The 17,801-nt window shown below is 38.3% G+C and overlaps 1 protein-coding gene across 6 annotated transcripts in view; it reads left to right on the forward strand.

Moving 5' to 3' along the window:
* TJP1 (tight junction protein 1) overlaps positions 1-17,801 on the forward strand; it is a 198,656-nt gene that overhangs the window by 40,865 nt on the left and 139,990 nt on the right. For all 6 annotated transcript variants that reach the window (XM_040600239.1, XM_040600232.1, XM_040600234.1 and 3 more), the window contains one exon: positions 2,138-2,270. In XM_040600239.1, the coding sequence (XP_040456173.1) occupies positions 2,138-2,270 (133 nt within the window). The remainder of the gene's footprint in view (positions 1-2,137; positions 2,271-17,801) is intronic.

The following is a 17,801-nucleotide window of genomic DNA, read 5'->3' on the forward strand; positions in this document are numbered from 1 at the left end:
TTAAAATATCTGAATGTTATGTTTTCAGTTAGAAATTTGTATTTATCTTTGCAAGTAGAAGTTTGCAATAAATTAAGCCAAGGGGGAAAACATTTAAACCACATAACTGTATCATTAAGAGAACTTGCAGCAAGCTCTGTGTGTGTCTGTGTGCATGTGTAAAAAACAAAAACAAGACACCCAAAACCCCAACAACCAAACCCAAAACCCACAGGACTCGGGCATCTGAGAAGAAAATACTGATTTGGTAATCACAGTAATTCAACAAAAAAATGAAGGTCTTTATCTTGATACATTGAATTAGAGATTTGAAAAGATGTCATCATTTTCAAATTTGGTTATTGCAACTTTTTCTTCACCCGTGCCTCCTACGAACAGGAGGAGGACCTTTTACCCTGACTATAAAGCTCTGTAGATTTAGGAGTCTTGCTGATCGAACAAGTGCATTCAGCCTGTGGTTATTGTATTTATATGTACTTTGAATTATGTATTTCAAGTCTTAATGTGGCCCACTCTGTGCAGTGTCCTTTTTTGGTGATGCATATGTGTAAGAAATCACCACTGTTCATTCCCTTTTGTAAAAACATTTATATGCATGCCAAAGCCATTAATTCTAAGTAAAAGAACCTAAACATGTACTTAATTATTTTTTTTTGTGAGAAGAATCTTAATGGTTACAGAGAAAAACACTGAAAGGCTGTCCAGTCTTGGGGAATGCAAAAACGATGCATATTATTTCTCATTTAAGCTAGTTTTTGAAGTTTTTTATGGCTGCAGTTGAGAAATTGTATGAACCAAGTGTAAATCTGCACATTAAGAATTTGATGGTTTAAGGTGTTTCTTGGTGAGCATGTTTGCTGGAATTAAGTTTTTCTTTTTTTGAATGTGGTGTCAGACTGACTAGAGACTTTTGCATTTAAAATACTTACCTCACAAGCCTTAATACATTTGGTTAATTGTTATCCCCACTACTACTCCCTAGCAACTTCCAACAATTCCCCTGAAGTATGGATTGAGATAGGGATTCTTACTCTCTGCTCTGCCCTGGTGAGGCCGCAGCTGGAGCCGTGCCCAGTGCTGGGCTCCCCGGTTCCAGAGAAGGAACTATGGGAGAGGGTCCAGTGAGGGGCTACAGAGATGGTGAGGGGACTGAAGTGTCTCCCTGATGACAAAAGGCTGGGAGAGCCGGGGCTGCCCGGCCTGGCGAGGAGAAGGCTGAGAGGGATCTTCTCCACGCACACAAACACCTGACGGGGGTGTCAGGGGGACGAGGCCAGGCTCTTGGCTGTGGTGCCCAGCGACAGGGCAGGGGGCAGCGGGCACAAACTGGGACACAGGCAGCTCCAGCTGGGTGTGAGGAAGAACTTCCTTCCCTGGAGGGTGGCAGAGCCCTGGCACAGGCTGCCAGAGGGGCTGTGGAGTCTCCTTCCGTGGAGACATCCCAAACCCACCCGGACGTGACTGTGCAGCCTGCTGGAGGGGACCCTGCTGTGCCAGGGGTTGGGCTGGGTGGTCTCTGAGGTCCCTTCCAGCCCTGACCATCCTGTCATTCTGTGATTGCTTACTCAAAATATTTTAGTTACGGACTTCCCTTAAGACTGTGTGTAGACTACAGTGTGCTGAAAGGCCTTATAAAGTTCCTTAATGTGTTAGCCCTATAACTTTAACAGAACCTTTTAATTTCATTATTGTTCATCATTATTCATTGCTAGAACAGCTGAAGTACCGTTAGCACTCAAACTAGAAAAGGTCAAAAGCCAAATACTGACTGATTTAACTGACAGCCATTAACATGTATCACAGGACTCTGTTTTGGGCTGAATTAATAGAGAAATATATTCTCTTTATTTTTTTCAGAAGTTAAGTATATTTTTCTGTAATTTGTCTCTTCTTCTGACGCTTCTCACTTTTGTACAAAAATTATGACTGTGGTATGGTTTTGACTAAATCTGCAAGCAGTGGTAGATTTGATGGGAGCTAGATTACTAGATTTCTGAATACTTTTGTGATGTTATTTTGGCACTCAGTGATTGAAAAATAAGGTTTGGAATGGCATGCTTTTGTTGTGTAGCATGGCAATGTTCTTTTCCATAAAAACATGTTCTTTGTCTGATATGTGGCTCTTTTTGCTTGGCAGGGTAACTCCATCTTCTGAAAATCCCAATGGTGCTACCTGTAGTGTAAGTCAGGGAAAGCCCTCTTTAAGAAGAATAAAAGGGAGAATACACAGAAGTAAAAGTCTTGATAGCATTGATTTCTGTGAATTCACTGTAAGTACCGTATCTTTTACATTTATCCTCTACGAAGTTCTGAGAATCTTGCTGATAAAGCAGTTGTTGCTCTTGCAGTGGGTTTATCTCTTTATCAGAATTAGAAGAGGTATTGTACTTAATGATGTTGTAATTGCAGTTCTACGCTGCCAAACGTTAAGAACAGTGATGCTGCTTGTATAATTAGTGATGCATAACTATGTTTTTTTTCTTCAGCAACCATGAGATACAAATTTTGAGGTCAGATTTTAATATTGGCATCTGCATAAGATGAAGAAATTAACTGGAGATGGAGGAAATATGAAAAATGAAATATGTTTTCAAATACTGTTTTTATATTTAGAATTTGGAAGCTGCATTTAAAGTAAAATAGTTTATTTTTTACAAACCCCACACCATTATTTTAGTTGTATATGGCTATGGTAAGAGTACTAGAAAGGAAATAAATGTTCCTAAAAGATGTGTATGCTTATAGCAATTAAAAGCTAGTATTGCAGATGATCCCTTCCTGTGGTTAAGCAGTATTGGTATATACTTATTTTCTTCTCTTTGGTTAGGATGCAGGTATGTTTGTCTTATACCTTCAGAAAATTCATCATGATGATAGGTGATGCTTTAGAGATCTTGCTGAACTGAGAAAAAACTGGGCTAGTTTTTTATACCACTTTTACTTCAGGAGGAGTTGTTTACATTCAAATAATGAAAGAAAAGAAACTGATAATATGAAAGAGTATGGGACATGGGGGTAGATTTTTTGCTATTTGTACTGTTTACAAAGTATTATAATTAGTCCCAAACACAATATGTATTCAAAAATTCTTTACTGAAAAGCCATTACAAGCTACACCTCTCAAGTAACTGGGGATAATTTGGTCAAAATAATATTGTTATATAGTAATATGATGTAGTTTTGAAATACTAAAATAATGTCAAAGACTATGTTAAATTATAAACCAGTTATTGAATATGAGGATGAAAGAGGGAGATAGGAAATATATGCTGTCTTTAAAATGTACGAATCAACAGTGATGTGGAGATACTGTCTGGCATTACATGGTAATATAAACAATGTAACTAAATTGTTTGGATGCAATTTGAGGAAGCATCTTTATCTAAAGCAAAACAATGGTTTGAGTATGTTGCATCATTCCGTGTGATGTTTTTTACAGATGATGCCAATAGCTTAATTGGTGGTTTTTTTTCTCAGCACCATTTTGTTTCTAATTAGGAAGTCTTGTAGTGCTGTCTTTGGGACAAAGAGCTTGTTGATGGCTATTTAAGGAAGCCATGAAATTAGTAGTAAGGATTTGTGATTTGGTGTATTGCATGGTGTCTGGATTCTTCTAGCAGTGTGGGTACTGCAAAGCTGGGTCCCATAGCTGGGGAAACACGTGCAGTGACCTGGTGCTCGGTTCTGTGCTGTCAGTAACTCGTGCTGTCTAATTTAAACCTAGTTTTGGTGTGTCTATGCAAACTGTTGTGATAGCAGTGATATTGATGTAATCGTTACCTTATGGAGGGTTAAAAATTCCCTTAGGGAACAAAATTACTGAAGCAATTTTAGCTTGTGCTATATAGGTCTTCAGCTGTGTGGTCCTATTAAGGAGTTCTATCCAAATCTATCTCTACCCTTGGGGCCTTCAAAGAAAAAGAGATAATAGCCAACGGTAAAAATAATAACTTGTATGCCATAGAACCTTTGCAAAGAGATTTAAGATGGATAATAATGGGGCTGTCTGTATCTGTAGCATACAAATGTGTAGAGTATGTATATGTGTAAATTCATATGTTAATAGTCAGGTATTGATAATCAGGATCAGGAAGGGAAGCTCACTTTTTATTCTGTGGCATCATGTTAAGGGATGATACAAGTTCAAATAGCTAAGCACACAAATCAGAGTTATAAATATGGATTTTCTTGCTGCTACATAATTTACAGTCAATTGAAATATTTCTTGATATTGTTTAATGGTACTTTTATTGTTTTAAGATTGTGATTAAAATATATATCTAAAGAAATAATTGAGGAAATTAGTATGCCTGAATCTTTCCAGAGAGTTCACAGAACTGAATGTTTTTCATGTTAAGCATCTTTTTCTAGTAAGGAAGCTCAGTCACTAGCAGACAGAATAAAATTAAAAATCAAAGATTTAGTAGAAGTGAGAAATTCTTTTACACAGTGAGGAGAAAAAACTTTTTAAAACTTCCTCTTTACAGCTGTCTTATGCTGTAGTATACCCATTTTATGCACAACAAAGATGAAAACTTTTGTATTGAAATATGTGCATAACTTACATGCTGGCAAACTCAAAGTAATTTGAGCATCCAGTGAACTGTTGGTTTTATTTATTGTGTAATGAGACTGAGCTCCATTAATAATGCTGAATATTACTGGATTTCACTTTAAAATAAGTAATGCCTATGTGCATCCAAACTTTTTTTTTTTAAAACCTTTTGTTTCTTATCATTAAGCAAATTCTTGCTGAGGACAAATTGTAATGGCAGAAAGACATAAAAAGTAAGTTATGCTTTCTTTTCTCCAAGTGTGAAGAAATGTGTCCCTAGTGGGAAAGTTCTGGGTTTCTATGCAGTATGCACATACAGAAATTAAATACATGAAAATACCATATTTACCACTTTACTGTGACTTGAGCTATGGCAGGGGGTAAGTTGTGGGAGCTGCATTAAGCTGAGAGGCTCATTGTTCTTTGCAAGGGAGGGGATAAAACAGCGAAGGGCCTATTGCATGTGTAAAATTTCAGTGGAGGCCAAAGAGTGACTTGGAGGTGGTGTGCCTTCAGTGGTCATCTTGAGATGAGGTAATGCTGCCAAGTCTCGTTTACCACAGTTAATAAAATCTGAAGTTTGTGATATTTGTGGCTTTTAGTGTGGATGATACAGCTAAGAATACTAGAGGTCTTTGCCTGTAAAACATCATTATTGGATGGCTTGCTGCTGCAGTTGCTTATTGCAAGCCCCAAGTGCTCGTGACTCCTGGTTGGTGCATTGCATACCTATGTTACTGTCCCATAGCTGGCTCATGCTGTAGTATCCTTAACATCCTTTTAGGAGATAAATATTCTCCCTGATCACGAGTTGTAGAAGTCTGCAGGATTGCTGACAAAATCAGGGTTTTATTTCTAAGTGATAACTCTGCTGTCTTAAGTGGATGATACTGGGGTTTGTAATAGTGATGCCTCTCATTATCATTTTGCTAAGAAGGCAAGTAAGAAGATAAAGTGGTGAAATAATGTTGAGCCACAGGGTGATAGTACAGCAGCTCCTTTAAAACTTGTATCTTGTCTTCAACTTCTTGCATCCTTTTCTTTATCCATTCATTAGTGCTACTGCTTGGTCGGATTAGGACCTGTTCCCACAAATTAAATAAAGCCTGTTCTATTGCCCTTTTCTTCTTTAAGGAGTATCATGATGCTATGCTTCCCTAGATATTAGTCTTTGAAATACTCAGCTTTGGTGGTATGTTTAAACAAAAGTAAAATTATATTTTTTGTTGAATATTGGTAAGTGGTGATCTGCCACCCACACATTGCAGAAAGTTTGGAAGAAAAGATAAAAGTATAGATTTATCAGCTTTCAGAGAAAGATGTCGAATACATACTACCTTGTAGGATGAGCTTGTCGTACTAATATTTATTACATCTGTATTTTAATGTTCATTACACTGAAACAAACTGTCTTTGCACAAGCTACCCTGTATAGCAACAGCACTTCTGAGCCCAATTCATCGACAGGGGTTTTGTTGTACTAGGCATTGTGCAAACACGAAGTGTTTATTCTTAAGGACTTTACAATCTATTTATAACAATAGGTAAGATGTGACTAACCTTTGATTCTTTAGCTGCATATGGCTCTCAAGCTGTTCAAGTGCTGCACTGGTGCTAGGGCTTCTGAAGGTCATGTTGGGTGCATTTTGGGATAGCCTTGTGTGATAGAGCACTGGGGGGCTGTCATCCTCATTTGTGTGTAAACTACCTTGGGAGTCTGTATGACAGGTCTGAGGTATATGAATGGATCTTGTGGTTGCTGAGCATGTGACAGATCTTGAACATGGCTCATAGCATTACAAACATTGACCACCCTTACAGGGCCTAGATGCAGAGAAATTACACCCTTCTTTCCCTGTGAGACAGCAATGATGTTTGGTGGGAATGACGGGAAGGGCGACTTTGTTGAAAGCATTTATAAGGAGCTCATCTCATTAACTTTAATGGAGATGGAATGTCTAAGATATTTTCTTTCTCGTTTTTAATATTGGAACTCTTTTTTGATTGGACTTGAAAAATTACTATATTCAGCATCTTGAAAACTGTGAGTTTGAAGGAATATGGACATAACACTTTCGTGCTAAGATCAGCCCTTGTGAGTGAAGGAGCTCTCCTTCAAAATCAGAGCACCGCAGTTATTTGCAATATGAGGAAGTCCAGTTCTGCATGTTTTCTGGAGGCAGCTGGTGCTAGCCTGCTCTTAATAAACATGCACACAGCAAGTTTTCAGTTAACCTACAGTCACAGTGAAGCAGGTGATCTCCAACGTACTTCCACTTGCACTGGGGTGGAATTCCAAGGAAAAATTTTGCAAAATGCTATAGAAATGCTGTCTCTCTTACCCACCCCCCCCCCCTTATCCATTCTTTTCTTGTCTTACCTTTTTCAGATGTATTATTTAGTCTCTTCTCACCGTGTACTGACAATGAAGTGAATTTGGCTAGAATTGCCATGCACTACTGCTTTAGAGGTCAGTGGGTATCAGCGTGCGAAGTACAAAAGTAACACAGTAGGGTAGGAGATTACCCAACAGAGGAGAAAAGAGAGACAACCAAGTACAAAGGGCAGTCTGCATAAAGCACTGTGGAATGCATGGCAAAATGGAAGAGGCAACAAAGGAAAAGATAATGAGAAAGTGAGAATTAGCTAATGCATGATTGCCTTTTTCAGATAGAAGGTGCACATGTTCACCTATAACATCGGGTTTTAGTTGACTGTAGTATTATGCCGTTGCATGGGTATGATATCTTGTATGCTTTCTTGCAGAGATGCAAAGACTCTATTTCCCTCTGTGCTTGCCTGCTTTCATTAGCAGGATGGAGTGATTGACCTCGCGTGCTCTCTGTGGGGCTATGTGTGTGCCCAGCATGCTCGATGTGCAAGGAGGTGCATGTGCACCCAAGTGTTTTGAGAGCAGCTGTGAGCGTCTACCTTATTTTGCTGTGGCTGTTGCTACTAGGAGTTTCACCTGCTTTATTTTTCAAGGCTGTTTAGAGGTTTTAGTGATTAACTTTCTTGGATGTTTGTGATTACATCTTTATTTCACTTGCCCACTCACTTTGGCAGGCTGAAGAATCGATTTGTTGGTTGAGATGTCCTTGCCAGTACGTTGGGTAACTGTTGCTGTGATTAGCCTCACAGCCCCAGTGAAAAAATCTGGTGATCAAAACAGGATGCTGTACTACACTACTTAACTAGTTCATAGAGCATATTGCTGAGCAAGGCAATCTCGTGTGTACTGAAGAGCATGGATTTATTGCAGTTTCTATTTTATTTAATCTAACCCAAACTCATCTTCCCTTTGAATCATCTTATTAAATGGCTTCTGAGGTGGCAGATGATATTCTGTAGTTTGATATTATTTTTTTTTTTAATGAAGTTGTTCTGGTTTTATATTTTCATTTGTCTTGATTTTTCCTGCTGAGCATTTTAATTTGAATATGTGTCTGTAAAACTAGTAAAATGATAAGTGAATAATAACACAAATGATATATATCAGAGAGATTTCTTAGGATGGAGACATAAGTACACTGACACTCTTCAAAAAGTCCTGCAGGTATTTTGATCATCTCTGTAGATGTGGAAGGAAGAATTCGTTAGCACAGCTGGAGTCTTGTGGATGCCCTTAATTTGTTCCTGTTCAGAGAAGTGTGGTGGTTATGCAGCTGTTTCCGAGAATTTAATCCTCAATAGCAGCTTAGTTGCTTCACAATGTTGTTGTTGTACTGTGACTCGTTTATTATAATAATAATTTCATCTATTGATGGATATATGAACACAGCACTGACCTTATACAGTAGAGCCAGTTTTACCTAAGTTAGTTTAAATGATAAAATATTTGTTTTATTTAACCAATTAACACTTTTACAGTTAATGGAAGTACTTTATAGTTTTCTTTTGTATTTTGTTGGTTGAGTATGTAGAAAACAGAAAAATACATATTACTGGTTTTAACATATATAGTTAATAGTCTTAAATTCAGAGAAAATTTATATTTTTTTAAAATGTAGTTGGAACAACTTTTGAAATACAATACTGATGGAAAGAGAAAAAACTGTAGGCTTTTGATCCAAGATTACAGGTCCTCTGGGAAAGAGGAGAATATTTTCAGCATTGTTTATTCTGTCATTTTGCCTTTTAAAAAAAAAATTAATCCAAAGTTTTATGTAAGAATATTCTAAATGTCTAGGCAAATTATTAAGTCTCAAGCATAATGCTAGGTGAAGCTTATGCAGCCTTAAGATTAACCTAAGGATGTTAGCCATAAATGAACAAGTAATTTAATTCGCTAAATTCTAACTTGTGATTGACCTTGATTTGTATTTCTGAAGTGATTCAGAATGATTGATTTATGTTTCTGAATAAATTCAGCACTCCAGTTTAAATCTACCAAGGATATTAGCTCCATAATAGTGATTTTACTAGCAACTTGGTTTACCTTTTATTTTAATTAGGAATATATTTTTGAGGGAGTACATTTTTTAGGTTATTTTTGTTTCTTCTCAGAATGACATTATGAACTGGGGCAGATGGAGCTGTACTGAAATATTCTTTGGCATTTGTTAGAGTAGTACCTGGTCGATTACTTCAACATCATCATATCTGGTGTATGGTTGTCGGGTCTCTCATTTCTTAAAATGTCTAAAGATATGTAGGACGTTGTATAGTGTGTCTTTAAATTATATAATTAAATTATATAAGATCAGATCCCTTTTGTATGGTTGTATAGGATGCTAGTATAATGTATTCAGTCTCAATATTACAGTGCACATGCAGTTACCTTCCAGTGAACTGAAGCCCCAAGCAGGATGAAAGTCCAATTATTTGTCCTTCAACTAGCCCAGGGACTCATTGGGAATGACCACTACCTCTGTTTTCGAGGTATCTCTGTGAGCTCCCTTGAATGTCTTAATTTCTGGACTGGGTTCTGTATGCATCCACATGATGATCAATGTTGTATTAAAGTAATTTGATGTGATGACTTGGGGGGAAAAAAACCCAGTTGTATAAATATAAGTTTCTTTAGGTAAATGCTAATCTATTTTTTTTCCCCTGAAAATCAAGGTTTCTTGTTATAGATGAGATATCTTATTAACATTGTGTTAGGCATTACATATTTATGTTGTAAATTATTGTTTCTGTCCTAAATAATGTTATGTGAATCTAAACTGTTTCTGAGTCTAAGTGCATTTATCGTTCATGCCAGAAATTCTCCACTAATTTGTTTCTAGAGTAGAAGTTAAGATTATATTGCTCAATCTGTTTTTCTGTTATTGATAGATTTTATTTGTTTGACCTTTCTTCACTCTTGTGCTCAAAGAGAGGCAGATTGGTTATATATGAGGAAACAAAGACTGCAACAATTTCTGTTGCAGGCTCTCAGCCTTGTGCTTAAAAATAGCAAATAAAAGGAGTGTCAGAATGGCTTTTCAGATATATCACTAGAATGTACATGCTGAGAATCCTGGTAGCATGTCTATTTTAATATTTTTATTAGGTTATTGGTTTTTGAGTGGTTTGTTTTTTGGGTTTTTTTTGTTTGTGCTTTATTTTTAGTTTTGGCCAATTTTTTGGCCTTACCAGAACTGTTTCCTTTTGGAAACTAGAATTTGTGATTAATGATTCTAAAGGTTTTTAAAATTCTTTTTTTATTATTTAAAAATAAATGATGTTTTTGTTTGCAAAAGCTGCTGGGAATTTTCTGTCACGAAATATATGTCTAAATCTGGGCACCGCTGACATCTGCAAAGATAATAATTTTATGGAAATACTAATGATCCTATAATCCAAGTACAGGCAGCCTCAGCATGCAGTCTTCGATGGGGCAGAAAGTTTTCTGGCTACTTTTTCCATTATAAAAATTGACATGTTTTCCATGACCTTCAGATACTTCATTTCTGTTGCTGTCTTGGAAACGGGATCTCTGGTCTGTGCCCAGCAATACTGCAGGAACCCTTCTGGTTAAGGATGGGAATATTAGTATTCCCCACACACTTAAAAATTGTTTGTGCACTGAAATGAACAGCAGACTTCCCCCCCCCCCCAAAAAAAAAGAAAAAAAAAACAAACAAACAAAACAACCAAACAAGGGAATTGATCTACATGAAAAATTGGAGTGTCTTCATAACTTAGGCATGAAGACAATAGCCACAGTTATAATGAAAGTCTTCAGGTTTTCAGGAGTTTTTAAGCAGTGAGTCTTTCTATAAATGGGATTCTCATAAAGTGCTTACCTGTTGGTGTTCTCGTCAAGCAGCATTTCAGTCACACAGGCCAGCTTGGTATGGAGGTGCTTACGGAATGTCTGCAAATGTTGCAGTCATACTTAGTTTTGTTTTGATAAGCCCGCAGATACACTTAGTCAAATATTAAAGGGCAAGCTGAGAGGGAAGCTGAACAAGATCTTGGAATACATTTGGCCTTGTTAGAAGGTATTTTGAAATTGGTTTGCTGTTGGTTTTTTTTCCCCCTGAAGTTATTATAGAATAAGTACTAATCAAAGTATTCCATAACCATGACTTAGAGACTTTACTCAGAACTGCTACCAGAACAGTCTCAAAGTGGCTATTTCACAGCACCAGGTTATGTTTCTTTTCTTACACATGCATGCACTTTGCATTTAATATACAAAGTTTTACTGATTAAGGTCACTTCTTGACCGCATGTTCTCTACGTAAATTTTAGAGTTTTGTTGACTAAATTCTACCTGTCAAATTATGCCGCCTCTGCCAGTAGCAAGCATCTCCAAGAGCAGGACCTGACCCTAAACAGGCAGTCCTTCAACAACAGTTGTAAAATGTCATCATCACCCTGTCAAGGTCTGCTTTTACCAACTTTTTTTCTTTGCTCTCTAGAAGCCCTGGTGGGTGCTCAGGAATGTGTCACTTATCACTTAAATAAAATACTGCTTTTTAAAACATTCTTCACCATTCCAAATAATTCTATATCTAGCCCTTTCCCCATCTTTGTCATCCAAATGGCTGAACAGTGTGCCCAGGCAAGGAACAAAGAAATTTGCCTTTAGCAGATGGTTTATTTTAAGAGGATGCGCCAGTACTAATGTAGAAGAATTGACAGGATACTCTCAGCAGGCAAAAAAATTTTTGAAATATGGGCTGTAGCGTAAGGTTTTGCTGCAGTCACTGGGAAAGTATTAAAAATAAAGAAAATGTTGTTAGAATAATGAAAATAAAATTCTATGCTTTGAAAGTTGAAAAGGAAGTACATTCCACCCAATACTGCAGTCTTCAACCTAAATGCTGAATAAAATAAAAAAGATTGATTGTAAGCACCTTGGAATTCAGACTGCATGAATTTGCAAAAATGTCATAGCAAACTTCTAGGAGATTGTTGCGTTGTTTTAGTCCAAGGAAATTTGTCATTTTTCAGGTCAGGGGCTGTGAATGGAAAACAAATTGTTTATAAGCTGGGCTTAGACTGAAAAAAAGAGTTAGACTGCATTAATGGAATAGGGCAGTTAGCGTGGGATGGCTCATCGTTCTTGCAGCAGCAAAGACACTTCTGGGTTGCAGAGATTCTGGTTTCTTTTGGCACAGATGTCCTTTTTGTCCTCTGGCACAGTCTTCCTTGATTTTTCAAAGAAATATTGGATGTTTGTTGTCCGTCTATATCTAAGAAGAGCAGCTTGCCTCTCCCACTGGTATAATATGCCTTTGCTTATTGCTCTGCAGTATTCCGTGAGGGAGCATACAGGACTGGATAACCTCTAAAGAGCAGCTGCCTTTGGATATTTGGCACTGTTATTAGCAATATACTATTGGGATCACAGGCTCCTGTAATAAATTTAGCAGTCTTGGCTGCACTGTCGTTATACTTATCTAGCACCCCTCAGAGCTAGAGAATTTGAAAAGTACATATGCTGTTCTCACTGTGGTGAATGCCACTGCGTGAATAGGAAACAGTGTTTGTAATTTTATGAAGATTTGACTTTTAACTTTTGGTATCTACTGACTTTCTCCAGCTGAATGTTGTGTTGCCTTTCATTGCCCTTGGGGACAGTCCAGGGGAAGGGGGCTGAAAGGTTGCTAGTGACAAGGGGAAAAATCAGCAAGGAGAAGATATGCTCTTGGAGCTGCCCAAATGTTAAGAAACCAAAGAGTGCTTTCTGAACCTGCTCTGAAGGTAAGTTAGGAATAGACAGTACTCAAGTCTGAGCAATATGCTTTTCAGCGAGATTTCTTGCAGTTCTTCAGACAAAGGGAAAATACGACTCATACTCCAGTGTAATGTGGAGATCATACAGCATAACCTAACTGCAAACAGAGTGAATTTTCTTCCCCTCTTTGTAAGCTGGTGTGTCTTGATTCTTTGACCTGACTGATGAATATAGAATAAGGTGATGGTGAATTCATATACATCAAAGTGAGATGCTGCCTGAAGTGCCCAGGCCTGACTTCAGCTGCCATTTTTTTAGGCATATTTGGTACACGTGGACAGTAAAGCACTGCTTTGTGAAATCATGATTCATTTACTCTAACAAGATAAGGATGTGAGCTCCCAAATGAACAGTCCCTCAACAGCTGCATGAAAGCTTTTCACAGTTTGTAACTGGATATGCAGTCTATGTTCTTTTATTCTTAAACATGTGATCCCTGTAAAACTAGGTTGACCAAGTTCGACTAGGTTCAACTTAGTTGGTTATCTACCAGTGTTTGCGTAACCAGAGCAATACATGGCTTTTCTTTTCTCTATCTAGAAGGTACTGTAGGGGTGGCCTAAATCAGTTTTTTTCCTATTGCACCACCTTACTAAAAGATCTTTCCAATTACTGCATGCAGTATTTCCTCTACAGTCACTGGCAACAGTTTTGGGCAGTATAACAAAAATAGATTTGGGTACCTGAATGATTACTACTGAATCAAGTACTCGCAAAGCAATAGGAATCCAGGGATACAAGCATCCACAGCTGACCTGCCTTCATTTCTCCACTTGGTAGCAATTCTGTATGTTCACAGGTGCATGCCCAGAAGTGTGATACATTAATCCAGAAGTTTTGCAGCCAGTACTTTGTAATCTCGTATTGACATTATTAATCTCCTCCGAAGTGTCTATTTTGTAGATTCAGATGTGCTGCTGTGCATTCTGTGAGGGAGTCTTGGGGCTTTAAGATAGGTGCACGGAGAAATAACAGTTTGGGATAGAAAACAGGCGATTTTTCAGAACAAGTGCAAAACCAGGAGGATAATGGATGAGTCAGGAGAATTTGTTGGATTTCATCCCAAACAGCTAAAATTCCCTTACAAGAGCTTCATTTTTTTTTCTCCTACCACTGCAACCTTTTCCATTTAAGATAGTACTTAGAATGGTGCCTGCACTCTGTGGAGCGCTCACAAAAGTGGCAACAAACAATTTGTGTTGTTACACATCTGCTGCTGATACATACTGTCTTGTGAAGATATACAGGGGTGGGCAGCAACTGCAAGTGTAAGTTACTAGCAAAGCATTATAAGTAGCTCCCTGCCAGAAATCTTTCTTATAAACTTTCTGATTCTGTTGTTAATCTGGGTTTTTCAATATGGAGATTGTGTTTTCAGACCATACCTTTAAAAAGGGTCTTCAAGAAATGGATGGGACTAACACACTGTACAGGTTTCATAGAATCATAGAATTGTTTAGGTTGGAAAAGACCTTTGAGATCATCAGGTCTGACCATTAACCCAGGACTGCCCAGCCCACTGCTAAACCATATCCCTAAAGCACTGCATCTATGGATTTTTTTAAGCACCTCCAGGAATGGCAATTCTAACACCTCCCTGGGCAGCCTGTGCCAGTGCTTCACCAAACTCAGTGAAGAAAGTTTTCCTAATATCTAATCTAAACCTCCCCTGGGGCAACTTGAGGCCATTTTGTCTTGTCCTGTTGCTTGTTACCTGGGAGAAGAGACCGACCCCCACCTGCCTACGATCTCCTTTCAGGTAGTTGTAGAGAGCAATAAGGTCCCCCTAAGCCACCTCCTCTCCAGGCTAAATGACCCCAGTGCCCTCAGGCAGTTCAGGATTTCCCTCATCAGTTTGGGATGAGGCATTAGGTGTCCTTGACCAGATCATACTTCGTGACTTCTAAAAAGAGCGGCTGAAGATCTGCAGTTACATTTTATCCCTTAATGATTTTCCTTACTGAGGGACTGTAATGACTTTTACGTTAATGTTTACACAGCTTGTCTTGTTTCTTGTTTTCATCTTCAGCTTTTGTGGTTCTTATTTATGTTACAGTAGTACTTGGAGCATCCTGTTAGCATTAGAGTCCCCACTATACCAGATGTTCTACAAACATAGAAGAAGATTCAATTCTCTAAGCATTAAATATGTTAAAATGTGTTAGAAAAACACTAGTGCAGATGTGTCAATTAAAATTAATAAGGCTCGGATGGCTGAAGTGTTTGCTCTTCTACCTCTTCACTTTCATGCAGACATATATCCTAAAATATTCACCAAATTGAGCTGTTTTTTTTCCCTGAAATCACCTTTTCTCAAGGCCTATAGTTACATCGGTGTTAAAATATGGACACCCATGCTGACTCTTCTGTGACTGCTCTAATTAAAGTTGGATGTGGATGCTCAGCATCCCGTCAATGGAGGAAACTGTGTATAAGGACATTGGAATGGAGCTCATTGAAATGAGGGAATGTTGGCAAACTGGAATGAGCAGGATAAACACGGGACTGAACAAAACAAATGTGCTGTAGGGGAACACATGGGAGGAAACTCGAGCAGTGCATTTTCACCCAAAGAGCGTGATCTGGAATGTTTGTTTAAAGGTCATACGTTCTAAGTAGAAATACCGTCGAGGAAACACCTTGACTGAAATAAAGTACATATAAGAGGAAGAGTACTGAGAGTAATAGGTCTTTTTACAAATACTTGCTTTTGGAAAGCAGAGAAAAAATTCCGAGAATATTAGTTGTCAACATTTTGTTCATGGTTCATAATGTGATATTGGAGGAGAGAGCATTCTATTTTAAAATTATTGTGGTAATCCTAAGTCTCAGACAAATGCTGTGTTCACTTGTAGTTCTGTAGATGAGAAAGCAAACGAATTTCAGCAGAACATCTGAGAATAGATGTGGCCACTTCTTTAATGCAGGTGTTCCTGTTTTCTGGAGTGCAAAGAAGTGTTCTCAGACATTTCCTTGCTTGAGCAACAAGATGACCAAGAGAAGAATGAGACCCATTAATTATGTTCCCTGGCTAATGAATGAGCCTGATTGTTGGTAGTGCTTTAGGATGCCACCTAACTAAAGGTGATAGTTGCATCTGAACGTTACCTGTGGAGATGCTCAACAGTAATAAAAGTTTTCATCTTAGCAACAGTTGTTACAGGGCAGGGAGCAAGGAGGGAATCGTTCTTGTACCAGAAAAGTTTCTGGGGCCTTTCTGATTGAAGAGGTGCTAAGAGAAAAACACCGACATGTATATTGGAATTCTACCAAAGTTTACCTGGCATTGAGAGAAATTTGCTGTGCAAACTACTTTCTAGGCTGAAGACTGAAGTGGGCAGTAATTACCTTGCGGCTTACAAATAGAAGCCTGAAGAAATTAAAAAAATTACAGAACCTGCAGTCTAGTCAGTATTTCTTTGTGTGCGCCACCTTTCCTGGAGATGAATTAGGTTATTTCTAATTGTATGGAGAAGGGAGAACAGTCTTTACCTTACCACATCCATAAAAATGATAAAATGATTGCGGGGCTGGATACCTAATAGAAGGGACTTTTGACCAAATGGAATGGAATCTGAAGACTAACAGAATCTTCCCTTTTGTTCACAAAATGCATTTTCATAGTAATTTTGGAAAAACACCAGTAGGGTGCATAGTTGGGCTGCACAGTGGTACGGTGTTGCCATTTACTGTAGTCTTAGTCCAGCCTTTCTGATGTGTATGATATGGGGTTTTTAAAGTTCTTCCTGGGGAAGATTTTCATTGATCCCCTCCCTTGTAACTGTGGAACAGCTTTGGAACTTGGTTATAGTATATACCAAAAACTTAAATAAGAAAGGACGAAAAAATTGTCAGACCTGAAAAAACATGAAAGAAACCCAAATCCTATGGCTTTTAAGTCACTTATGACTTACTGTTTTGACTGACTGAATTTGGCAGCATTTGTGGTGTTTTGGGTATGTTTGTGGAAGTCCACAACAGTGGGTTTTGTCATCCTTTGTATTCAATAATTCAACACAGATTTTAGTCTTTTAAATCGTTGGAGTCCTTTTTGAGATCTTTTCAGGAGTAAGAATGAAGTTTGAATTACTTGAAAAGGATTATTAAATAGATTATGTAAAGAAAGTGTGGTCTCCTTTGGAGGTTTTCTACCCTTTAATCAGGGGCAGAAAGCCTGGGAGCAGGGCCAGAAGTAAGGAGTTGGCAGGGACTATGTCTCCTATAGAAGAAGGAAGGAAATTTGCAGCCTAAAGCTGAGCAGATAAGGGGATGGAGGAAAATAAGCCAAAAGCAGGGTGTGCAGCTTGGAGGAGAAGGGGCAGAAGCAGTGGGAAGTAAGGCATACTGACAGCAGCCGTTTGACCAAACCAGACTGTACCATCTCTTTCACAGCTGGAGTCAACCTGCATGTGGTCTCAAAGTTGCAGTCACCTGCCCTTGTCTTGTCCTTAGGGACAGCACTCTGCAGAGCTGTGTCCCCACATCATCATCTTGCTTCTGCCCCTCAGTAGCCCGTGCCTTGGGACAGGGTGGCGGGCACACAGCCCTAGAGCTGTCACCCTCGGCGCCGGTGCTGGGAAGAGCCTGTCGCAAGCCTCTGACAGACCCTCTGTGCTACTCCGGGCTCTTTATGTAACATGAGGGCTGGAAGAAACTGAGGATTTCAGCTTTGCTTTGAGTGAAGAAGAATCGTCTAATCTAGCTGCTAGGACGAGTCAGCAGAAATAACTAAATATGTGCAAGATTTTAAGTGTTTGGTATGAGGGTGAATCAGCTGCAAAGCTTGGCAGGGTCTGAGTACCTGAATCCCAGTAAATTGTGTTCTTATTAAATTATAGTAAATTACAGAGACTAAACATTTGACAACGATTTTAGAGAAATTATTCTGACACTCAAAGGATGGACAACCCATCTAACCCTGCTTTCTACTCTTTGATAAAACTAATTAAAATGCATTTCAATATAAGGTAAATTAATCTTTAAAGAAGATACTAAAGTATAATACAGTAATTGTCTTCTGTCAAAGATGCTTTATGAAATCAGCTTGTCAAACAAGAAATTCCAAACAGA

This window comes from Falco naumanni, chromosome 7 (genome assembly GCF_017639655.2).
Source record: "Falco naumanni isolate bFalNau1 chromosome 7, bFalNau1.pat, whole genome shotgun sequence".
In the NCBI taxonomy this organism is placed as follows: domain Eukaryota; kingdom Metazoa; phylum Chordata; class Aves; order Falconiformes; family Falconidae; genus Falco; species Falco naumanni.